The following is a 25663-nucleotide window of genomic DNA, read 5'->3' as shown; positions in this document are numbered from 1 at the left end:
TTTATTTACCATATAAGATAAAGATGATTCATCTTAATCTTTCTGTTTTCTAGTCCAAGTTAGTTGGTTCAAGTTCAAGTGGGGTCAGATGAAGTCAGGTGTACCAAGTGAAATCAAGCAGGTCAGGTTGAGTAGGGTCAAGTGAGTTGGGCCAAGCCAGACTGGGCTGGGTCAGGCCAAGTCTGGTCAAGTCAAGTGGACAAAGTTGGGTCACATGTAGTGGTTGAGGTCAGGTCAGGTCAGGACAACTGGGTCAGGCTGAGCTGATTCAAGTCAGTCAAGTCTAGTCAGGTGGGCCTAGTCCAGTCAGATATAGTCAGGTGACCAGTCGGGGTTGAGCTGCACCAAGCGGGCAGGACCAGGCCAGGTCAGATCAAGTGGGCAAGGTCAAGTGTATTAATGTCTGGAGATATTAGCTCACTGAGTAACAGAAGACCAAATTGGGTTTCTTGTTGAAAATCAAGCGAGTCCCCAGTCATGAACTCTAAATTCGAAGCTTGTCCTTGTTGCTACAGAGCAAGTCTTGGCAAATGGTCTACAGGTAGATACAACTTAGAAGTGTTACTGTCCATGTATAGTCAGTCACGCATGGAGGTGATGCTGAATACTCATCTACTTCTAAAAATTGTTTTTTTACAGAACTCAGAGTTTGACTCATATCCTGGTTTCACAACTCATTGTGTTACCTCAGAAATTTTTATGTGTATAATGCATAAAGAAAGTAAAGAAGGTTCTATATGCAAACATGGCTATATCCTTACAACTTTATAACAGGACTGGAAACTCGGTTGTTTTTGGTTTTCTCTTTTTTTTTTTTTGGAGAGGAGGTTAAGGGGAAGTGGGAGCAATGTATGGTATATGTCATAATAAGGTCTGAGATTTCTCAGTGTTAGTGAAAACATAGTATTACCTTGTATACTCATACAGTGCAGGTACAATGCTATTGTACTGTCTTCTGATAGCAAGTAAAGCACCAATGTAACCACACAAAATCAGCAACTCATTCCGAAATCTATAAATGGACAAGTATTAATCATGAAAAACAACAAGCATTTGCAAAACATTAAACAAATTCATATTATAATATTAAAACCTAATTTATCTATCCACCTTTTGTGGAGAATATATGTTTGCTGATTATGCTTATTTTCTGTGTCATGGAATTGTTAAAACAGACTCTGTGTTTTATACTCATCTCCATTGTTAAATTTTAAATGGCACACACAACTCAGTTTTTAAGCACAATCATGTAAAGTTACAAAAACAACACTCAGAGCTTTTAATGTGCTATAACTCTAAATGGAAATAAAGTTGTCCCAAATATTAGTGCGGACTTCAGTTTCACCAAATTTCCCCAGCTTTTTCTCCTTTTAGTTCTTCACACGTACACTTGTGTAGGCATCTAGGCCTAGTTTCAACTATCTGTCATAAAGATGAACCACAGCTATAGAGTTAATACTGAGAGTGGCAGCTAAAATTTTCTTAACACTGACATAAAAGCCCACATTGTGTGTGGTACCACTGCTCTTTTTCCTCAGGAAACTGAAACCAGAACAGATCAAAGTGAAGGTCTTCACATAAGACCATTGATTCATCCCTTGTAAATATGCCACAGAAAAAGAAGCAGTAAAATATCCTTTTTTTTTCCTTGCTAAACCTTCAAAATTTAGGAAAATTCCACATTCTATTCTCCAGATTGAGAACCAGCCAGCTTGCTGAAAATTTTTTTTGTATCCCTCTTTTGGTAAGCAAATAATGATAGTAGCAGTGTTCACCCACATATATATATATATATATATCTGTTTATAAGTTCTAAAAGTTTCCTTTAATGAAAGTTCCACTTTCTAAGTAATGAAAATATACTCACTCACTACATTGATGCAACATTAATTGTTCAGTGCGTATGTAACTTAGAAGATCAAGATATGGAAAGACTGAATCCAAAGTCCAATCTGAGCCAATAAGTTGTTCTGGTGAAAAATAAAAATAAAAATATCTCAAGAGGCAAGTTATACAAATGACTTACACTTTAAAAGGTTTCTTCATCCAAGTACCTACCTTTCACATACTGAATGCCAACAGGGAGAGCCCTGTCAGGTTCTGTGCTTAACAGATAGTACTTGATCGTTTCAAATATATCTCCGTCTGTCTGAATTGTCTCTGCCAACCGCATACATTCTTCTGCATCAGGAAGATTGCACTGGAAAAAAACATTTTGCCAGAAAGTGACAAAAATGTTCAAACAATTCTTTAAGATGCAGAGAAACACTGATGTTTGAACATAACAATAAGAAAAAAATTCTCTCTGAAGGACTCATTGTTTGAAAGATGTACCTGCATATGATGCACATTAAGAAAGCCAGCTAGACCAGAGAACAACACAGGGGGAGAAGGTTCTGTAACTTTAATTTAAGCAGTACCAGTTTCCATTGCTAATGTTTTTGTGAACTATTTACTACTGCTTAATAAATGTGCAGTCTGAGCTGAACCTTAAGGGAGTTAGCAGAGAAGACCCTTCTGCTGCTGAAGAGGAAAGGAGGGATTTAAGGACATTAGAGGGATGAGATGTAAAACAACTCAGACCAGTAAAGAAAGCTGATCTGCCACAACATGATTAGGCTGCATATCTAGTAAGTTTTAAGTCATACTGACAGGTAATTCTGAAGATCATAAGCTACTTCAGAAAGTAACCTGTGTAATGGAAAGCATACACAAAGAGCAGAATTAAAGACCTAAATTTCTTGCACAATACCAAAAATAAAGTCAATGAAGACTAAAAGAGCAAAGAAGGGCATGCAATGTATAAGACTGTTGGGGACAAATTCATCCTACAGATTTATTTGGCCTTAAGTTTTTTGAAATTAGTAAACAAATCAATACATAACCTCTTATGAGCATTCAGGTAATTTTTTTACGTTGTACCTTTTCATGCAGGTCATTTATTTCTGCTATGCATCCAGGATAAAAAGCACATAGTTTTACTAACTGCAGTTTGTTATCAGGAATCATCATAAGAAGATCAGCTGCTAAATCCCTGCATAAACAAAAGATGACAAGTTACTCTCGATGGTTTGTAATAGGAGGAAACTGTTTTTTCTTTAACATTCTTTTTATAAAGAAGAGTTTACTGAAAATAATACTATTTCTAGAGAAATGCAGAAGCAATCTGTCTCTAAGACTATTTTGGTGCAATAAATGAGGCTTAATCTATTTATCTTTTTGGGGAAGTCATCAGTGAATTTTCTGTTGCTTTATTGGTTGAATTAAACAGCTGTGCAATCCTAAAGCATCAGAAACACCTCAAAGTGAGGTGGAAGAATACATGAGCAGGGATGGTAAAAGAGACTAGGAACTATCCAATTTGAGAGAAAGAAAGATGATAATGTAGTTCTCTGTCATGAAACCATCCTCAAACTTCCAGGCTTCTAAAGCTCCATGACATCAGCATAAAGCATCTCTCAGTCATCCAGAATGGCATGCTTCTATGACATTAAAATAGAGAGATTATACATGAAAAGAATGTGATACCTATTTTCATTCTTCTCAAAGGAAAACTGTGTTTTAGCAAACTGACATTTCTGAAATTTTCCTAACTTTTTACCATTTGTTATCCTATCCTGAACACAATAAGCAGCTGGAGGGAACACATATAATATTAGGAAATTATTCTTAAACAATTCATTTCTCCTGTAACCCACAAGACTGACTTGCCCCTGTGTAAGGCAAAAAATCCTACAAAGTTCCTCTGGATTTTCAGAATGGGGTCCTTGGCTTAAAAATGTTCAAGTAAGCTATTGTCCAATATTTGTAACTGCTTTCTATCTCACTTTCAAGTACTCATCACAATTAAAAATTAGAACACTTAGTTTAATCTTATTTTTACCCTTAATAAAGTCACATGCTTTTCAAATCTTTCTTTCTATAAACAAGCAAAATACCTGTATCCAAGTGATGGAAAGCTAAAAGGAAGACATTGAAACAGTAATGAACAAACCTTTGTATTACTTTACAGAAGAAATATCTAAGAGAAAATAATTAAAAGACAACAGAAAATCTAAGAGTCAGGGCAACTGATTAACAACAACAAAAAAATGCCTTTTGACCACCTAAAGAAATTAATGCCAAAAGGTCTTTGGAATATCTGTTATACTATTACCGTGCAATAGCCCCTTTTCCAAGTTACAGAAGTGCTCTTTCAGAATATAGGATATTTCACAGCTTCTTAAACTATTTTTAAGATCAGTTACTCACATGTGCTAATCTTCAAAAGCAATTTAAACATTTTTTTAATGTGATTAGAAGTTATCTTGCAAAATCTGAATCCAACGTTTATTTAAAAAAAAATAATTCAAAGAAGCCCTCATGGAACATTACCTGGAATGATTTTTAAGAATTATGCTGAAAACACTGTCAAGTATAAAGATAAAAATTAAGTGGCTGAGTTTGCATATGCAGAATTCATTATCTCAAGTAAAATATGATTAGCCTTTTGAATAGTAGAAGGTTGCTTTTAACACTATTTAGGTGTTAATTTCCCAAAACTGTAGGTTTCGGGAAGGACATGAATACTTAGCTTTGACTTTATTTGTTTAAATTTTATATTTTAGAGCACTTCTAAAAAGAACCAATCAAATCCCAAGAAACATTCCACCAATAAAGTGTGTCTCTACAATGAAATGTTTCCAACTGATGGAAATTCTTAAGCATAACAACCAATAAAAACAAAAAGGGAACCCTTCAAATGTCAGAGACCTGGAACTCCAGCTTCCCCACACATGATCTTATAAATGCAGTGAACCAAGACGTATTATGCTGTGTCAGTATCTCTTTATTACAAAATATGAAGAGATTCATGAATCTGTGATTTTTTCCTACACAACAGAAAAAATATGCTGTAATGGCTGAAAATCAAACTCCAGGATAGCAGAGTGTAGCTGCAGTAGGTGCAGAAGGTTTCCCCTATATGCAACAGAGAAATTACTCCTGCAGAATTAAACAGTAATCCTGTTTCATCCTTAAATCTTTTCAGCTGTCTTGTGTTCCTAATACCAATATAAAATAATTCCTCAGACTATTAGCTTCTTTTTTTTTCAAACAAGTACTTAAAAATCACTTCACAGATCCTACTTGAGCTTCTGTCCCTTTTGAGTTCTTAATTCAGTTCCAGCCTTACTTTGTCTGAAGCAGTTATTTTTACTCAGGACAGACCAGGACTGGATGTGCTACCTATTGCCCAAGTAGCTGGTGGTTTTTCAATGGTTTTCACACTCTGTTTGACAATGACTCTTCTCTCATTTACAATGCATACATAACGTGTTTTAAGATTAATGCAGAACATTTGCATGCCCTGTACTTCAAAGGTCTAATAGCAGCAATTCTTATTCTACCTGCTCATGGTGGTTTGGTCTCCATAAAAGTTCCAGAATGATATACCTTGATTGTTTTGTCAGGGAAAAAAAATTAATAAAAAATTTCTTTGGATTAAGAAATTCTTACCATGTTGCTACTGCCATACACTTTCTTGCTAGTAATTCTAGGGCATAATGTGTTGCTTGTGCTGCACTTTCTCCTAAGACAGTACCAACACTGACTGCCAGCTCCAGTTCATTTCCACGAATCAGGTTTGCCATCGCAAGCTTGCTCAATGAAAAAATTAAATCATAAGCATTTTTGGTATTCACCATGTTGAGCATATGACAATAATTTATGAGAATGCTTTTTACAGAAGGACAAAATATGCAATACTTAAAGTAAATTATATATAATTTGGGTCTCTTGCATGAGTAAATAACTGTGCACCACATGTTAATCAGTTTTAAAATAAAAAAATAGATTTCCTTTAGCAGACTCTTTCTTTATTTAACCAAAGAGATTACACAGATATGATAACTAAAAAGCATGATAGGAATTTCATCTAATCTTAAGTAATGATGCTAACTTTCAAAGTAAATACTTCCCCTTTCTTTCAGTGAAGGGAGACTCAAAGAAACAAGAAACCAGGAAGGATTCTCCTGATCTTACACTCTCTGGCCAACCAGAGTTGCTGGTAGGCATAGCACAATGTCAAACAGTAAGAGACTACACGACAACCTGGAATATGCTTATTTTGAAATACAAGCATTAATTGATTCTCGATTTCTCTCTGAACAGATGATTGAGATGGAATCATCTTATCATCATACTTATTTGGCGGGGGGATAGAGGAGGAAAACACGTTAAGTCCAGAAAGAATAGGAAAAAGAAACTATTTGTATAAAAATACAAACAAAATGAAAAATCCAGTAAAATGTTTCCTACATGTCAGTTTTATATTTGTACTGAGAGGTGGGGTTTTGTCCTATTTACTTTTTCATTTAGACTGTAAATTCTTGAAGGCAGAGATTGCATCTTCTGTAGAACAATAACTTCCATTTCTGAATAGCTATTTTGAATCACCGTAAACAGTAAACAGTAACACTTAAGTGTATATATGTAAGGTACTTAAGTATCTTATATTTTCTAATATAACAAGACACTGTATATACAATTCAATGATAATATATTACTTTCTGTGCATGAGAGAAACCTTGAATTTAATAGAATCAAGGAAGTTTTGCTAGTAACTTTAATACTGTAAGGATCTAACTCTCCATAAATATATACAAATCAAATATCAAGTATAAGTAGAATTTTAGAATGTGATACATAAATTTTAAAACACGTGTGGAGAAAGGAAGACAATGTCAGATTTTTCATAATTAAAGACAAAAAAAATACCTCTATATTTTCAACAGCCAGATGACAACATGCTGCAAGCACTGCATGGCCATCCTGAAAATACCAATCTGCCAGTTCTTTACTGACCTTGTGCAGGAGCCTGCAAGAACAAAACATGAATTCTGCAAGGTCGCTTTCAGACTGGAGTCCTTTGGCTCTTAATTTATGTAAAATTCACCGCATTTCCTTCTGTACCCTAAAAATTGCTATATTTGACTTACGACTAGCATGAAAAATGCAATCTGTTTGAGCTTCATCCACTGCTTAGGTTGGTGTGTACTCATGGGGGTCATTTCCCAAAATCCATGTAAGTACAGAAATGTCTCTTCAGACTGACACAAAAAAAAATCAAATATTTGGATATCCAATCTATACCAAGTATTTCTCTAATTGCTCAAAAACTGCACATGTAAATGAAGCAGCTAAACAGTCTCTAAATTGCTTGTCACTACACCCATAACCGGATAATATAATTCCGGCTTTTGACCACTGTTCTAAACAAGGAGAGGTGCATGCTTTGGGTGTTTTTAAGGGCATGGACAATGAAAATCACAGAATCATAGGATGGCTTGGGTTGGAAGGGACCTTAAAGATCAATTAGTTCAATGTCCATGCCATGGGCAGGGACACCTTCCCTTAGACCAGGTTACTCAGAGCTCTATCTAACCTGGCATTAAACACTTTCAGGAGTAGGGCTTCCACAACTTCTCTAGGCAACCTATTCCAGAACCTCACCACTCTCACAGCAAAGAATTTTTTCCTAATATCTAATCTAAAACTACTGTCTCAGTTTGATTTTTAGTGTACGTTGTTAGAATCTTTACTGATGACAAACAGCAAAGCTTCAGGAGCAGATGATGCATAATAACAGGGGATAATAAATACTTGTTAATGCTAAATCTTACCCTGCTTACCAGAAGTTCTAAGTTAATATGCTATATATTTAAGGGCATAGGAATGCATCTTAAATATCAAGCAGGTGAAAAGGACAGTTATAATACATACAAATGAAAAATCCATTTTGTGCCAGGAGGAGTCACAAGAGGGAAATTAGTGTAGCATCAGATAGTTAGTAACTCTATTAACTATGTACTAGAAGATGCAATATTTTGTTTAATTCTAAATTGCTGATGCCAAATTAAACCACTAAGCTTTATCTCCCTTAATGACTTTACCTTCTGTACTAAAATGAGGTTTTAGATATAAACTAGAACAACTTACTCATTATAATCATCAGCATTGTTTCCACCAGAATTTGAAGATCCACTTGCTGTGGGGAGTGGTAACATCTGTATATTTCCTTCACAAGCTGCCTGGTAGTGAATAAAAAATATTAATTAATGCACAATTGAAACTGAAGATGAAATACGATTTTTTAACAACAACAAAAATAACCTATGATCTATAAAAATAATTCTGAAGCCTAGTTATAACAAAGAAAATGTTTAAATGTTTAAACTAATGAACTTTTTCATAGCTACATCTTAGCCTAATTTTATCCAGTCATACAAGAAATTCTACAGAAGCAATAGACTTCTTCCTTCCTATGCATTTGAGCAAGATTTTTCCAGCATTTGAAATGCTTAAAATGGACAGTGAAGACTACAACCTTGATTTTTACACCACAAGGAGCAAGTGGGTGTGAATGAAGGATGAAGTCTATAGATACTTCTCAGCAGGTATAACAGCAAATTGGAAATGTTTGGCATACAGTGGTAGAAAGTGGCATAAGCTTAACTCTTTTCTGTCTAGCAATAATTTATTTCTAACATTAAATACAAAGAGATCAGTGTGGGTTAAATGAAATCAGTGAACAAAATGGTGTTTGGTCAAGGGTTGGGCTCAATGATCTCAAAGGTCTTTTCCACACTAATTGGTTCTGTGATTCTGTGAATTCTTTCATATTCTTTAAGGTGTAGCTGGGATAACACGATTAAACCTCAGGGCTGAGTGACAAGGGAAAATAAGTCCCGGTATTTTGTTGCTTAATATTATCCGATTAAATCTTTGAGACAAGATCATTCTATGAATTGTAATATTTCTCTGTAATCTCTCTCTTACAAGAAAAAATAAGATCTTTCTAAAGCTTTAATTTGCTTTAGGGTTCCAACATTTTAACTTGTTAAATCTAAGCACGTATCGAAGTTCCATTCTGTACATTATTCAGCTATTGAGCTAAAACATTCAGGCAATTTCTCAGTAGAAATGCAAGAGAAATCAAATTCTACGTCTTTGATGTTAAGGCCAATACTGACTGTTGAAAATCAGGTTCTATTTCAATCAAAATTGAACACATCAGTTTTCACTATGGTTATGTGATTGCAGTTTAGAACCATCAGGCTTTCCATACATAAACATGACATACCTTCTTTTGATTTTTGCATAAAAACTGGTCAGTACAATACGAAAGTAAAGACTGAGGTATCATTATTCACTATTTTGCAAAAGTGAACAGAGCAAGTCTTTTAAATATGCTTGTCATATTCAGAGTTATAAGCTAATAACTAAATACATCTCCCCCACTGGTATATGTAGTAATACCTGTGCAACAAGAAGCGCTTCTTTAAGCTGACCTCTTGAAGTAAAGAAAGAAATGAGTTTCTTTACATCTCCAGTAGCTATACAGTATGGGATGACATCATCATTTTCTTCCTGAATTAACTGATCAGCTCTCCTAATTAAACAAATGAATAAATAAACAAGAAAGATCTACACATATGATTAATCACCAAACTTATCTCTATGGTATAGTGTTAGATGAAGCCATAAAAAGATCACTGAAACCCATTTGCCTTTCCAGACTTACAAACTGTGGATACTGCACTAAAGAGTTCACAGCTGAAGTTCCAATTTATGTTCAACCCTTTGATTCAAGTACACAAAATTGTTGAAATCCTCCACAGTTCTATCCCAAAGCTTACTGAACAAAAAGTAACATAACTAGAAGGCTGTAACAAAAGACAACTACAATTGATATTAGTATCCATCCTTCCTAACTTGTCTGTGTCCTTTTATGGGTTGAAGCTACAACTCACCATAATATTTTTATGAACTTACCTTTGCATTAACTTCCTCCAATATTTCATTGATACACCAGGCGCAACTGAGAGAGCTTTGTCCCACTAGAAGAAAGCAGCAATACATTTACCCTGATCATTTTATTTTGAGAAACAGCCATATTGTAAACTAGCTTAATTTTTCTTCCATTAAAAATAAATTTGACAAGAGGTTAAATAAGGAATGAGTTATGCTTTAGACTGCATATGTTAAAAATAAGTTAATTGGAACACAATTACTTTTTTTGGGACTTGTGACCATTTATTGACTCTCCATCTTTGCTAGGATAGCTGGTTTTCAGAAACTTTCATATTTTCTTATTCTTCAATAATGTTCTGATGTTTTACCTCTCCAAGTTCTACCATTAGTTCACAATATCGCTGAATTTGTCCTAATCTTAAATGTATTTCTGCAGCTTCTTTGAGCCTTTCCTCTTTGCTTGGTGCACCAATACCGCCTCCAAACTTAGACATCTTTACTGTTGTCAGCTCTTGTGCCCTGGACTGAGAGGGAAAAAAAAAAGGATAAAAAAGTTTTCTGTGAAGAAAACAAGTTTTCTTAAGAATACACTACTGTCAAATATTACAGTGGAATACAAAGGTTATAATTTCAGAAAAAAAATCTTTTGAGAAAAGGCTAATTGGAACCGATTTCAGTGAGATTACAGTGAACTTTATGTTGTTAAAGTAACTGTTAGTGTTTTGTGCTTATATACACATATTTTCTATTATCTTCCTTTAATATCTTTATATAATTTTTTATTCTCAACCATTTTCTCATATGTTATAGTAATTCATCCAGATGTCCCTCATAAAAATCTTGATATTTTGAAACGTAAAAAAAAAAATTGTGAACATAAACCATAGAGAGCTGGAAATTGAACATATTACCATTATAATGATGTCACATAAAGAAATAATACAGATAGCAGGCTCAACTGGTTGACAATAGGCTTTGTGGTCTGATCTGTCATGTCCCATGAATCTTATAACCAAGAAATTATTTATATTCTCAACTAACGCAATTTTTATATTAGTTGGAGAAATAAGACTAACTTGCTTCATCTGGCAGAGCTTGAGAAACAAGCTGCGACAGAATTATAGTTAACACGGAAAAAAAAAAAAAGGCAAAACCAGCTTCACGTTTCAACAATTCTCAGTTTATTTCTACCATCAACACACATTTATGGCATTTGGTTATTCATGGCTTTAGTGAACCATATATGGAAGATGGAGAATGAATTTTAAACATTCTTCACTAAAGTAAACTGCCATGTAGACCAATGCCAGCTCCCAAGGACCTGGGTTTTTTTAAAACAAACTATGTTACTTTTTTTCCTCAGCATCTCTATATTTTTTATTATTTTCATGTTGAAATCTCCGATACATCCTCTCTGTTTCCTAAAAACAGAAAAAACACAGTTGCTCTGCATCCCTACTTCATCCTGAAATGTCTAGGTGCTGCAATGCCATTATCCGGTTTCCTAAGAAAAAGACAGTATCAGCAGCCCTTAACAAGCAGTCAGCATTACCCTACTCCTGCTTTCTCTTAAAGCTGTCAAACAAGAATCTGAGTCAGCAAAAAAGGGGACAAAATGACCAGCAATGACTGTAGTGATTTTAGGTCACCAGGGTTATAAATGCACAAAATCATGTTGCAGAGATAAACAGACTGCTTGCACTGCACAAGCCAAGAATTAGTGTCTTCTCAGGCTAACTGGCTGAGAAATCTGGTTTTTGGACACATGCACACATTTACAGGGCTTCACAGGATTAGCAGAACAGCTGATATTATTACAGTTAACAATACCAATAAACTTGAATCATTTAAGAGTCATAAGGTATGTAGGACACTCTTAAAGAGCCTGTGATTTTGCAAAAGAGAGAGTCTGCAACAGCAAACAACAGGTGATAGGTATTACAAAAGCGCAGGTATTACCTCACACAACAAGTGCAGGTATTACCCCTGGGGGTGGCAAGTGCATTGCCTCATCCTATACCAGTAGATAATCTTTCCTCTATTTACAACCCAGTCATTAGAGTGTGGGATTCTTTAGTACTGCTAAGAGCTCCCTGACAGAACCACAAATTTGCATATTCTGCAGAAACTGTATGTCTGGTTGCATATTCATATATGCAGCTACTAATAAATTTATGGTCTAGTACTTGAATTTCACATTCACATCTGAGTTGCTCTTAAGATGCATATCTGTATTAATGACAGGTTCTTGTTTCTCCACTCCTTCTTCCACAGACCTACAGAATATATTTCTGCTAACTCTCCTCCATTTTCTGATGTGAATTCCTCTATTCCTGCATCTGAACACAGACACATACTTCATGTTTATACAATCAAATAATCAAGTAATTTGACTTTACTGAATATAAAAGCACAGTGTATATAACAGGGAAGACAAACTCGCTTCATAGCTCAAGCTTTGCAATTTCTTTTAATTATTTTGAAAAAGGCTTCTCTAGTTAAAAACTGTAAATTATCATTTTAACACTGAGTATGCAGTATGAGTATGAAGTCATGCAGACTTAGCTAGATCCTACTGTAACAGACTGGTATTGCAGATGGAACTGGTATTGCACAAATATCTTTGGACATGAAATAAATTGTAACCCTTTTGTAAAGCATTAAATGTTATTTTTAAAGAGTGAAATACTATATGGAGTAACAATCATTTTCACATATTGTTCATGTTTCACTTACCATTCTAAATCTAATGAGATGTTTCATATGCATAATTCCTTTGCAGTAGTTTTGTGGAAGCAAACTGTCATCCTGTCCTTTTATTACAGCAACCAAATCCCATAAATTTTTGCTGCCTCCAGGAGGCTGAAATTGTTAGGGAAGAAAAGTTGTATTACAGTCATGCTCAAGAGAGAAACTTGAACTTATGAAGACATTCAAAAACATTTGTCTGTCAACTCCAAGAAAACAATGTCAGGCCATTTCAATATTAGAACCTTCATTGTGAAGGCATGAATTAGTTCAAGATACTCTAAGTCCTTCAGTTTTCTTGAAGGCTGTAAAGATACAGCAAGATCCATGAATATAAGTATTGGGTTATGCGTGGACATAGTTGAGGGCTTGCCATTAGAGTTTTCCCTTTTCCTCACAAAGACATACAAGCTATCTTGTGGCTACTGCTGGCATAAAACAACATTCAGCTGCTGGGATGCAGGAGCTGCCCCAGTACTTGTTTACCATTTTCTGTAAATTGAAGGTATGGGCAAAAAAACGGCAAGATAAAAAAACAGCTCCAAGGCTTGACTGCCAGAACCTGGTTTACTTTCTTAATATTAAATCTTGAAATACACACATATGGCATATGTATATGCACAAAAGCTTGCAGCACAAAGTGATCAAGGTGATTATTTTTTAAAAATAGATTTTAAGCACTTCCATTGGTCTGGCCTTTGAATCAATCCTTCTGTAGATCTAGGACAATAGTTTAACACTGAATGAGGTCTAGAAGAGAGTGAGAATTTAAAAGCTTAAAAAAAAAATAAACCATTAAACCTTTGACCTGAAGGAGCTTTCCTAAGAATAACAGGATTACAAGTTTAGAAGTCCAGTTATTTCTGAGCTGGTAAAAAGCATGAAATCCTACTAGAAAAAAAAAAAACAAAAAAAAGCAGCACAACCCCCCCCCATAAAAAATATTCTCTCTTTTTTCTGTCCCTTAAAGCTCTTATTTGTCTCCTCATTGTGTAGCACAATATCTCATTTTCTGGACTCCAAAAGCACTGAGTATAGCTGATAAAAAAAGCTCTTGTTCTTGGAAAATTTTAGTACTCTTATAACAGTTTTACTCTCAAATCAACATGGGATATCAAAATGTATAGCTTCTGTGAAACAAGGAATTCCATAAAATATATTTTTAGAAAATATAAAATGTCCAGGTTCCAAATTGAGGAAGATTGTTTCAGCATTTCAAAAATCATACACTTCAATCTAGCTAGAAATCATAACAAATATTTTGGATGAACTAGATCTTTATAGATCAGAATCCTGACTTAAATTACAACAGTGCGTGACACAATCTGTAGTTCCAGGTAATTTTTGTCCTTGTTCTACCCCAAGTTCAGCCCCTATGCAGCTAAATGGTCACAGGGATCCAGTAGTTTATATTTTTAACTCAACTGCACTGAGAGGCTGCAGCGATTTATAGGAAATATTACTATGCTGTGGAGCAAAGGAAACAAACGGATACCGGGGCATTGGTCATCCAGATCTACAGCTGCCAGAATGTAACCTGTGGTTTGGGCAAAAAACACTTGGGCAGTTCAAACCTTACAAGTAATGAGGGTGTCCCTTTGATAAATCAAAATTAAAAACTCTAATGTAGTTTGATAAAACACTTATTTTCATTTTCTTCAATAGCAAATTCTTGTCAGATTACGCCTTTCCTATAGAAAATTAAATTATCCCACTAATTTCACTTTGCAAAAAACTGGTGTTCACAACTGATAAACAATTAAGTCATGGACATTTTTATATGCAGAACTGCTAAGAAATAGAACTGATTTCTACATATTTTCTAAGGTCCCTTAAAAAAGAGAGAAAAAAATTGTAAAGAAGGAAGAAATTTCAGTTTTGGAGATTGACCTCAGAAGAGCAAGTCATGCACACTGACAACATACTTAGGTTTACAGAATACTTACTGAAAAACATTCTGAAAACCACCTTAGTTTTTTTCCTCGAGGATTTCCTGACAATTTTTCCAATTCCTGTTTAATATCCCTGGAAACTTTACCACACAGCAAAGGAGGAGCACCAGATTCCACAGCACGATCTAACACACACAAAGATTTATACAAGAAAATTAAAAAAAAGAACAACGAAAGAAAAAAGAAAAATAGTGATATAAAGAAAATTAGAACAATGGTATACACAATTTACTCACCTGTATTGCCGATAATATCATCCCAACATCTATCTGCTAAGATATTTATTGGTAGAGGGTTTATAAGAGGTGTCAATGACCAGAGTCTCACAGTGGAATCACGAGAGCAGGATGCCATAGTAAATGGACGACTAGGATGACATGTTAATCCTAGCAGAGAGGGCATTTAAAAATGCGGTCAAAAAAGTTTATCTAATAACACATTTGATTAAATTATTTTATAAAATTTAAAATATATTAAAATGCATTTAAATACAGAAATAAAACCAAATTAAAAAATATTACCATATACATCTGCACCATGATCATAAACTGTGTCCAAACATGTTCCATCTCTTGTGTCCCAGACTCGAATTGTATAGTCCCAACTGCCAGATATTAGAAGGTAAGGAATTTCAGGATTCCACATCAGCCCCCGTACTGGAGCTGTGTGTCCACTAAGAACATTTATACAAGCGTCCTGTGTATAATCCCATATTCGAACAGTACTGAAACAGGATAAAAAAGACCAATGTCCATCAAATCACCTATAAAAATATCATTATCTCTCTACTTCAGCAACATTCTAAGCCTCAAATTTATCAGAATATTTATTTGCAATATGTTTATAGAAGCTGAAATAGGAGAGGGTGGAGCCAATGCCCTTCAAGTTTACAATGGCATACAAAGTACACCAAAGACCATTCACCAGGGTAAGAAACTATTCCATTGACCACATAATCTTTCAAAAGCTGACAGCCACCCGTCACTTACATGTCAGTGAGAGAAAAGAAGTTTGCCATATGTCTGCATATGCAGTAAATTTTTCTGTTAGGACTCTCAAGAGGAAAAAGAACTAAAGAAAAGCAAAACTGTAAAATTTATCTTTCCTATGGCTTCAACAGCCCTCTAACAGACCCAAGAAATTAGAGATCTGCTAGTCTAAGCTCAGTTCCTGGAAAAAATTGTGAAGATTATACGAGGTGCTATGGAAAGGCATTTAAAGAATAACTCAATCATCAGGCACAGACACAGTTAACATGGGTTCAAAAAGGGAAAGTCCTGGTTAACTAATCAGGTCTCCTTCTATGACAAGGTCACCTGCCCAGTGGATGAAGTGAAGGTGCTGGATGTAGTTTCTCTCAATTTTAGTAAGAGTTCAGATACTGTACCTGACAGCATCCTTCTGGACAATGGTGGGATAAGCAGGTTCATGGTGCACTGGGTGAAGGACTGGCTGAACATCAGGGCTCAAAGAATTGTCATGAATGGGGCAACATCTGGCTAGCAACTGGTCATCAGCAGTGCTCCTCAAGGTTCAATTCTAGGGCCACTCCTGTTCAATGTATTTTGCTGTCAAGAAGTTTGCTGTGAAGTTGTTTTCTGTCATGAATCACTACAGTATGAACTAACAGATTTTGCTTCAAGCATAAACCTCTAATGGGGAAAGCAATAGAAGTCAATACTCCAAACTTGAGATCTATTACAAAAATATCTTGTATAGTCTGCAGGGAAGTGGCTTAGAACCAGAAAATCCTTCCTCTTGCTTACTGAGGACTGCTGTGCTTTCCCTCAAAAAAGATGTCACCAAAACAACAAAACAGAAGTATCTAGCACTCATTAAAAATTTCTGCAGACTATACTTAAGTATATTTTTGAAAAAACATCAGTCCCTGTGGTGTCCCCCTTGTATTATTCCTCAGAGTAACAGTATCAGTCACTGATCCTACTCTTGGGAAAGCATTTGGAAAGGTTGCACTGCTACAGCAGCTGTGACAATCTTAATGATCCTGATGCCCAAATACTACATAAAGCTAACAGCAAAGCTACAGCCTGTATTTGAACAAGGCAGAGATTTAGATTATTAGGTATTCATGAAGTTTTTGAAGGTGCAAACACTAGTACAAGTAAATATTTTGAGTTTCTTGAGTAGTTCTGCTTGAGGTTTTAAGTTTTCCAATAGTTCAGAAATACACACCCATCATCAGAGCCACTGCAGAGGATTCCTTCTCTCAGAGGAGACCACCGTACATGAAACACTTTTGCAGTATGCCCTGTGAAAACTTTCAGTGGCTGATCAGAGCTGGTTGCCAAGTAGTAAACACGAACATTTTTATCCTCACAACCAGTAGCTATCATATCTCTGTAAAATATAAACAGCAAAATCTTTAGTCAGAGAGATGATCAATGCTTTTTTAATTTAAAAATAAATATGACGTGTAATTTGCAATTTACTTCAAAAAACAGCGTATTTTTGCTTCTTCTTTGTCTCTTCAAGAGACAAAGTAACTATTGATAATCCAATTAAATATACTAAATCAGACAGAAAGTTCTTACGTCATTATTAGGAATTATCTGCAAAATTAATATATATCATAGTGCATTTAGTTGCCTACTACATTTTCAGCTTAGCAGTCATTACAAGGAAGCCAATATAAACCCCTTTTTCCTGGTATTGAATGTCTGCCTTTTTCCCCCCACTATATATTCAGCTAGAGAATTTTTTTTCTCTCATCAATATGAAAAGATCTTCCTTTGAAAATTAAGGAAGTTCATGGTGGTCAATAAGATACATTACTGGGAATATGGAGCTGCTACAGGCATATCCTACTGTGGAACAGATAATTTTAGTGGTTTACTACCACAGTGAAAATCACATTCTAATAACCTTGTGTTTCTTTACTGGTAATCAATTTAAATAGTAAATATTGTCAATTCTTTGGGTTATTTTTTACTTACTTGTTGTTTTGACTCCAATCGCAGCCGAACACTGCAGCTGGATGTTTATACTTGTGAAGAACATTGCCATCAATGGTTCGAATAATACTGAAATCAATTATAATGCAAAATAATAAGGAAAAAAACATTCTGAGGAGGTTATCCAAAATTAAGGTTTATTCTGTGCGAATAAGCCAGGTAGCAAAAAGATATACAGAAAGAATATGAGAAATAGCCATAAACAATATCAGCCCCTCAACTACAAGGCTAACTATGTATTTCCCAAGAAAACATCTAACTAGACTTCAGTGCCCATGTTCCTTCAGAAGGCCTATAAAGATATCCACTGCAGTACCTCCTTCTTGAAAAGATCCTCATAGCCCAAAATCAAAGTTGTAGTTATAGCTTTAAGGTACAAATAGATCTTTAGGAACTAAAAAAAAAAAAAAAAAAAAAAAGTTGATTGTTTTCTAAAATTTATGCCCATTATGTTTGAGCTGGAATGACACAGGTAGCAGAGGAAACTAATGAAGAAGGATTTTTAAAATGTACTAAAACATAATATATGCAAAATTGGTCTCAATGGACATTCACACATTTTTAGAAATAAGGTATTATACTCCCATAATAGTACAATTGTAATTACTTTGTTCTAAAACAGTGCTTTCTAGTCCTTGAAAGAACAAACTTTAAAATTTTAAAAATTAAAACAAATACAGTTGGATAGCTTTTGAAAAGTCTCCCCTATAGACAAGAATGATAGGATATTCTTGGCTAAATAAAATAAAAATTCAGTTTCACTATCAGAGTGCCTTAAACACTATTCCTTTTGAAAAAGTTTCCTTTATCTTCTTCTTAAAATCATGAAAAACATACCCTAAGAAGTACAGAAGACTAATAAAATTCTAGTTTTGTCCAGTAAGAAAAGTTTTAACATTAATCACTGGCAGTACTGTCAAAATGTACAGACTTGAGAAGTGCATTTAGTAATTTTTTTTTCTTCCAATAACACTCACCAAAATCCATCACTGCTGCAGGTTGCTATTCTTTTGGAATCTTTATGACTCCAGGCAATGCAGAAGATTCCATTCTTTCCATGCTTCAAAAAATGCAAAATACCTATCAATAAGAAATAATTCACCCCTTTTTCTCTCATCTATTGACTCTTATTTTATTTTATTCTACTATGGGCTTCAGCCCTTTTCTCCCAGTAAAGTATACTGTACAAAACCACACTATGGTGAGTACCCAATACAGCTGAGATATTTGAAAACTCAAATCCAAAAAATTAGGACTATGGAGATGGACAGTAAAACTGCTATACTTGCCAGGATCCAAGAGGCAAAACTGGGTCAAGCTGAAGAATAAGCAATCCATAACTCTATAAACCTGAAGCTTTAATAAAGAGTGCTATGAGCAATCAAGAGGGACCTCTGGGTCTTTGGACAACTGCACAAGGGATTTGAAGCACAAGTTGTGTTCTCTTTGTCCTGCCAGTTGCAGGGAGTGATGGGAAAAGAAAGAGGAAAATCATGCCAGATGAACATCCGGCTTTGAGACTTGTGTTACCAGCAGAATTTTGGGGTTTTTGATCATGGGTCAGTTTATACAACACCAAGCCTGCTGGCAACAAATGAGGTCCACCTGTCTCAACGAGGAAAAAAGATCTTAGCTCAGGAGTTAGCGAGGCTCATTGAGAGAGCTTTAAACTAGATTGGAAAGAGGACAGGGACAGGTTTGCCAAAGAGGTGTAGGGAAGGGGAGAACAACAGCAACCACCTAGTATAAGGAGGCCCAAGAGAGAATACCTGGAGTAAGCACAAGCAGCCAAAGACATAACCACTAGACAGGACTATGGGATGTCCCTTTGCACCCTCACAGGGATACTGACACAATCAAATACTCTATAAACTGCCTGTACACCACCACACAAAGGACGGGGAACAAACAGGCTGAACTAGAGATCTGTGAGCAGTCACAGCCCTCTGACCTCACTGAAATTATGGAGACATAGGGGATAGCTTGCATGACTGGAATGTTGTCATGAAGGGCTACACAATGTTTTGGAAAGACAGACCAGGAATGCACAGTGGTGGAACTGCCCCCTGTGTGAGACAACACTTAGAATGTATCAAGCTCTGTCTTGGGGTGGATGATGTGTAAGTCGAGAGCTTATGGATTAGGACAAAAGAGAGACTAGTAAGGGTGACACTGTTGTGGGGTCTTGCTACAGGCCATCTGATCAGGAGGAGGAAGCAGATAAAGCCTTCTACGGGCAGCTAGAAGCAGTCTCAAAGTCACAGACCCTGGTTCTTGTGGGGGACTTCAACTAATCCAACATCTGCTGAAGAAGCAACACTGCAAAGCACAAACAGTCCAGGAGGTTCCTGAAGTGTTGATGGCAACTTCCTGTCACAGGTAGTGGAGGATCCCACAAAGAATGGTGTGCTAATACAAACAAACAGGGAAGGCCTTGAAGGGCATGTGAAGGTTGGGGGCAGCCTTGGCTATAGTGACCACAAGATTGCGGAGTTCACTATCAGGCAAGGAAGAAGCAGGGCAGCAAGTAAGATACAGCCATGGACTTCATGAGAGCTAACTATTGCCTCTTCGGGGATTTTCTTTGAAAAACCCCATGGGAACAGGCCCTGCAGAAAAGAGGGGTCCAAGAGATCTGGTTGATATTCAAGGATCACTTCCTCCAGGCTCAAGAATGATGCATTCCAATGAGCAAGAAATTGGGTAAAGGGGGCAAGAGACCTGCGTGGATGAACAAAGAACTCCTGTCATTACTCAAGCGTAAGCAGGAAATACACGGGAGATGTAAGCAGGGTCAGGCCACTTCGAATGAATATAGAGGTTGTCAGAGTAAGTAGAAATGACATAAGGAAGGCCAAGGGCCATCTGGAACTAAATCTGACCAAGGATGTCAAGGAAAACAAGAGCTTCTTTAAATAACAATCAATAACAAAAGGAAATCAAAGGATAATAATGCAGGCCCATTACTAAATGGAGGGGAGAAACTGGTAACAGAGGACACAGAGAAAGCAGAGATATTGAATACCTTGTTTGCATCAGCCTTCACTGACAAGACCAGCCCTTGGGAGTCTCTGACCCAAGGGACCAGCACAAAAGAACGTTGCAAGAAAGGCTTTCCCTTGGTCAAGTAGAATTGGGTTAGAGAACCTAGACTAACTTGACATACATGAGTCCAAGCACCCTGACAGGATGCAACTGCAAGTCCTGAGAGAGCTGGTGGACAGCACAGTGAGGCCACTCACGATCATCTTTGAAAAGTTGTGGCTATCAGGAGAGGTGCTGGCAGAGGAGTGGAAGAAAGTAAATGTCACTCCGGTCTTCAAAAAGAAAAGAAGGAGGATCCAGGGAACTATCAGCTAATTAGCCTCACCTCAATCCCTGGAAAGGTGATGGAGCACCTCATTCTGTGGGCCACCTCTATCCACATGGCTGACAAGAAAGTGATCAGGAGAAGTCAGCATGGATTCATTAAAGGGAAATCATGCTTGGACAACCTGATTGCCTTGTACAATGAAACAACTGCCTGGATGGATGCGGGGACAGCAGTGCATATTGTCTACCTCAACTTCAGCAAGGCTTTCGACACTGTCTCTCACAACATTCTCAGAGGCAAACTCAGTAAGTGTGGACTGGATGAGTGGACAGTGAGGTGGGTTGAGAACTGGCTAAACTGCAGATCACAGAGGGTTGTAATTAGTGGCACAGGGTCTACTTGTAGGCTTGCCACTAGTGGTGTCCCCCAAGTTTCAATACTGGGCCCAGTATTGTTTAACTTATTCATCAATGACTTGGATGAAGGGGCTGATACCTCTTCAGCAAGTTCACTGATGCTGCAAAGCTGGGTGGAGCGGCCAATACCCCAGGGTGTGGTATAGCCATTCAGAGGGACCTCAATAGGCTGGAGAGATGGGCAGAGAAGAACCCACTAAAGTTCAACATGGGCAAAGCAGGGTCCTGCACTTGGGGAGGAATAACTCCAAGCACCAGTATTGGCTGGGGGCTGACCTGCTGGAAAGCAGCTCTGCAGAGAAAGACCTGGGGGTCCTGGTGGATAACAAGCTGTCCATGAGCCAGGAATGTGCCCCTGTGGTCAGGAAGGCCAGTGGTATCCTGGGATGCATCAGGAAGAGCATTGCCAGCAGGCTGAAGAAGGTGATCCTGCTTCTCTAGTCAGCCCTAGTGAGGCTACATCTGGAGTGCTGTGTCAAGTTCTGAGCTTCTCAGTACAAGAGAGTCATGGAGCACCTGGAGCAGGTCCAGGGGAGGGCAACAAAGATGATTAAGGGACCAGAGCATCTCTCTTATGAGGAAAGGCTGAGAGATCTGGGCCTGTTCAGCCTTGAGAAGACATGACTGAGAGAGAACTGCATCAATGTATACAAATCTCTGAAGTGAGGGTGTCAAGAGGATGAAGCCAGGCTCTTCTAAGTGGTGCTAAGCAATAGGATGAGAGGCAACAGGTAGAAACTGATGAACAGGAAGTTCCACCTGAATATGAGGAAAAGCTTTCCCATGTGGGTGACCAAGCACTGGAACAGATTGCCCAGAGAGGTTGTGGAGTCTCCCTCACTGGACATATTCAAGAACCATCTGGACACAACCTGTGCAATGTGCTCCAGGACAGCCCTACTTGAGCAGAGAGGTTGGACCAGATGACACACACTGTGGTCCTTTTTCAACCTTACTCATTCTATGATTCTGAATAAGGTTAGTTACTTATTGGAATAATGAAGTGAGTGGGCATGAAAAATTGTGGTATGTGAAAACTTAAATGGAATGTGTATCAGGTCAGCACTACATAAAAGATGCTTAGTAGCACAAATGCAAAGATCAATGTTAGAATCCCAGAACTCCTGAATGTATTTGTTTTCTGCTCATGCCTCTCCCCACACCTCTCTTCTTAAAGAGCATCCCTTGTACACTGATGCAGACACCACAGTTAATTATGTCTGCATAATCTGAAGATTACAGCTATATACTAAGAATACACAAAATAGAGTAGAATACTACAACATAGTATTACAACAGCTCCTTTACGCCAATAAAAATTACGCTACTGTTTCAGGACTTAAAAATGCCTGGATAGATTTCAGGTAATACAAGGCAAGATTCTAAATGAGGCATACTGTTTAGTGTGCTGGAAAATGGAGCTTTATTGATCTAGACTTAGGGACTGAAAGCCTTATGTTTAAAAATACAGAACACAATTTGCATTTTTATGCCAAGTCTATATGTCCATATACATTGACACATTTAAGAAGGAATCAGCATTGTTTTTGCTGTGTATCCCTACAGGACCAATTTTAATATAACGGAGATCATGTGGTGCTTCATCGTTCTCATGTCACAAATCCAGTCTGAGGGAATAAAATACTTCTGCCACACAGGTAAACTGGCACCCACGTAATTCTATAGATTTTTATATTCTAGCACCTTTAAAAAACATATAAACTTTGATCCACCTATTTATTGACACTAGAGGATATGACTAATTTACATTTTATAGAGACAAAAAGAATAATCTCATCTTACCTCACTGAATCTGGTTATCATTTTGCCTTTTCGAACATCCCAGATGAAGGCACCATTTCTGGATGTTGCCCCTGCTATGCAGTTCAGATCTCCTTTAAAGAGAGATATTTGTAAAGTGTCACGATAATTATAAGATCAAATATTGTTTGTGTTTATACTTTAAATTGAAGAAATGAAATATCAACAGGAGACATCAATGGCACATAAACATGAATTCTCCATAGTTTAAGGTCAGCATTTGCTACTAAGTCACAAACAACAATTTCAGAAAAAGCCTGACCTGTTTTTTACATTCCTGTTTTGAGGAAAGGCAAAAGAGAAGTTGTATTGCTGTAAAAAGTATTCTCAATGCCTGCTGAAAGTCTTGCTCTTAAAAACATAGTGACCATGATGCATATGACTCAAACTAGAAGAGATACAACCTCAATGTTTCAACCTTAAAGTTGGAGCAACTAGAACACTTTCCTTTAAAGGAAGATGTACTTCCCTATGTACTAAGATAAATCATAAAAATGTGACAGAACATCTAACAATAGTTTGTTTCCTTAATCTTGCACCACTGCAGCATGCAACCCCCTAAGAATGTACCTGAATCTGTAACTACACTCTACAGGGTGGAAAATCTGAATACGTAACTCCACAGTGAGAACCTGAAAACGGAATTCAGGCCTAATCTAAAAGCCATCAAATTCTCCTCACCACAGTGACTCTCTATCCCAATATAGCTATACGTTTCATAAATGGCACATTTATAGGAAAGTTTTGACTGTTATTTTATTCCAAGCTTCGGAGGCAGAAAAGACAATCTATGCAGGAGCATAGCATGGTAAATATATAAAATGGGAAGAGATTCAGGCAGGAGGATGAGAAAAGGGGAAAAAAAAGAAAAAAGAGTAATCACTTTTTCCAAAGACCTTCTGAGACCAAATACAAATGGTGATATGTACTGGATTATATATTAGGGATAAAGTACAAGGCAGAGAGGAAATGTCTAAGAGTAAGGGAGGTGAAAGAAGCAGCAAAAGCTCTGGCCAGGAGGGACATGAGCTTTTGGACAGGTTGGTAAGGAATGGATTCAAAGCACATGCTTCCAATTAGCTTTGTGGGGTTTTTTAATTTTGTTTTGGGGTTTTTTTGGTTTTGTTTTTTGGGTTTTAAGAAAACCAGCCCCCCTTCAGTGAACAAACTATTCCCTCAGTTTGAGATACTACTACAAACTGAATTTAAACTTCAAAACAAAATAACCAAACATAAACACCATATTTCATACAGCCATAATTTACATATAGCAAGACAAATTATCTGTAAGACACTCTCTGAAAAGAAAAAAGTGCAAATTCATTTCACATATGCAGACTACATTAAGCTTCCCATCACAATATTTCTTTTCCTGTCAGGTATTATTTCTTAGAGTTTAAAAGCCCAGGAGAGAACAGCAGTGAGATGAATTACTTAGATTTTTTAAAAAGCACATCTCCTGTCCAGTGAAATAGAACACAAGAAAGTCAACCTATCATTAACTATTGACATTAGTAACTATTAGTAGTATATTCCCAGGTACACTGAAGAGTGTTGCAGCACAGTTTTGAAAAGAAAATTTTCCACTGACTTCAGTGATTTCTCTAAGAAAAAGTAGATGCCTTGCAGAAAAGGCACTTCCTATTCTAATTAGGTAAAAGCAGAGCTCTTCGATGATTAGAATCCTACACAAAGAAGGAAGAGAAAGAACTAAATATGTATGTTCCACTTTTTAGCACAAAATATAATATGAACTTTAAGTAGCTGCTTCCCATGCAAAGAAAGTCTTTTCGATGTTTGTGTAATGCAATGTTAGAAAGGCTCTAGAGATTTTTCTTCCTCCTTTCTGACTGAGAAATACTGGGATCATTACTCATAAGGTAAAGCCTCAGAAAGGTCTGAAGCATTGAATTCTACTGGTTTCATATATAATTTAGTTTTGTTTAACCCTTATAAGATACCCTTCTATCTAAAACAAATACTTTTATATGACAAATTCTACAGTCAATGCTAATTCAAAGAACATTCAGACATAAAGCAAAATATTCTTACCTGGAGCCCAAGAAATGGAATAAATAACCCCCTCATTACCAGGAGATGTATAAACCGCTGATAAAGTATTAATGTCCCAAACTTTTATTGTGCCATCAAATGAAGCTGTAGCAAGAAGATCAGGGTTATCAGGTTTGAATTTGCAATCAAAGATGGTCTCAACATGTCCCTTAAATGAAACAAATATTTAATCCATTTTTATTACATTTGATTTTTTAGTAAGACCAACTCTAGATCAAACTCTAAAATACACTGTATTTAATTGACCTGTCAGGTCAATTAAGAGTTCCAAAAATCCTGCATATTATGGCTTATCAGTCAAAATTAAAAGTCATAAAATAGCTTAGACTATAACAGTACTCTCTTTCAGAGATCATTATTAAAGACAGAAAAATTATTTCCTGAAACAACAGGGCACACAATGCCAGAAATTTGTTAACAATTTCTGTTGGAACTGAGTTGCTAAAAAACAGAGTAAAAAAAAAAAAAAACAAAGCAAAAAAAGAAAAAATAGTTAATTTTTTAAAACAGAATTAATGTTGCCCTTTTGTTATAAACTATGTGACTGCCAAATAAAGCTCTGTACGTTAAACATGT

General features: G+C 36.5%; 1 protein-coding gene across 5 annotated transcripts in view; it reads right to left on the bottom strand.

Moving 5' to 3' along the window:
• WDR17 (WD repeat domain 17) overlaps positions 1-25663 on the bottom strand; it is a 56693-nt gene that overhangs the window by 5817 nt on the left and 25213 nt on the right. For all 5 annotated transcript variants that reach the window (XM_017816574.1, XM_017816573.1, XM_017816575.1 and 2 more), the window contains 20 exons: positions 25067-25235; positions 22997-23088; positions 18442-18524; positions 17447-17533; positions 16686-16850; positions 15014-15216; positions 14729-14878; positions 14487-14617; positions 12529-12654; positions 10161-10316; positions 9814-9878; positions 9298-9430; positions 7978-8069; positions 6757-6856; positions 5497-5636; positions 3939-3959; positions 2923-3034; positions 2059-2200; positions 1868-1970; positions 911-1012 (listed from right to left, as the gene is read on the bottom strand). In XM_017816574.1, coding sequence (XP_017672063.1) covers positions 911-1012; positions 1868-1970; positions 2059-2200; positions 2923-3034; positions 3939-3959; positions 5497-5636; positions 6757-6856; positions 7978-8069; positions 9298-9430; positions 9814-9878; positions 10161-10316; positions 12529-12654; positions 14487-14617; positions 14729-14878; positions 15014-15216; positions 16686-16850; positions 17447-17533; positions 18442-18524; positions 22997-23088; positions 25067-25235 — 2372 coding nt within the window. The remainder of the gene's footprint in view (positions 1-910; positions 1013-1867; positions 1971-2058; positions 2201-2922; positions 3035-3938; positions 3960-5496; positions 5637-6756; positions 6857-7977; positions 8070-9297; positions 9431-9813; positions 9879-10160; positions 10317-12528; positions 12655-14486; positions 14618-14728; positions 14879-15013; positions 15217-16685; positions 16851-17446; positions 17534-18441; positions 18525-22996; positions 23089-25066; positions 25236-25663) is intronic.

Source organism: Lepidothrix coronata, unplaced genomic scaffold (genome assembly GCF_001604755.1).
Source record: "Lepidothrix coronata isolate B3197 unplaced genomic scaffold, Lepidothrix_coronata-1.0 Scaffold56, whole genome shotgun sequence".
In the NCBI taxonomy this organism is placed as follows: Eukaryota; Metazoa; Chordata; class Aves; order Passeriformes; family Pipridae; genus Lepidothrix; species Lepidothrix coronata.
The sequence above is the reverse complement of the archived record's forward strand: the minus strand, read 5'-3'. Positions and strand labels throughout refer to the sequence as shown.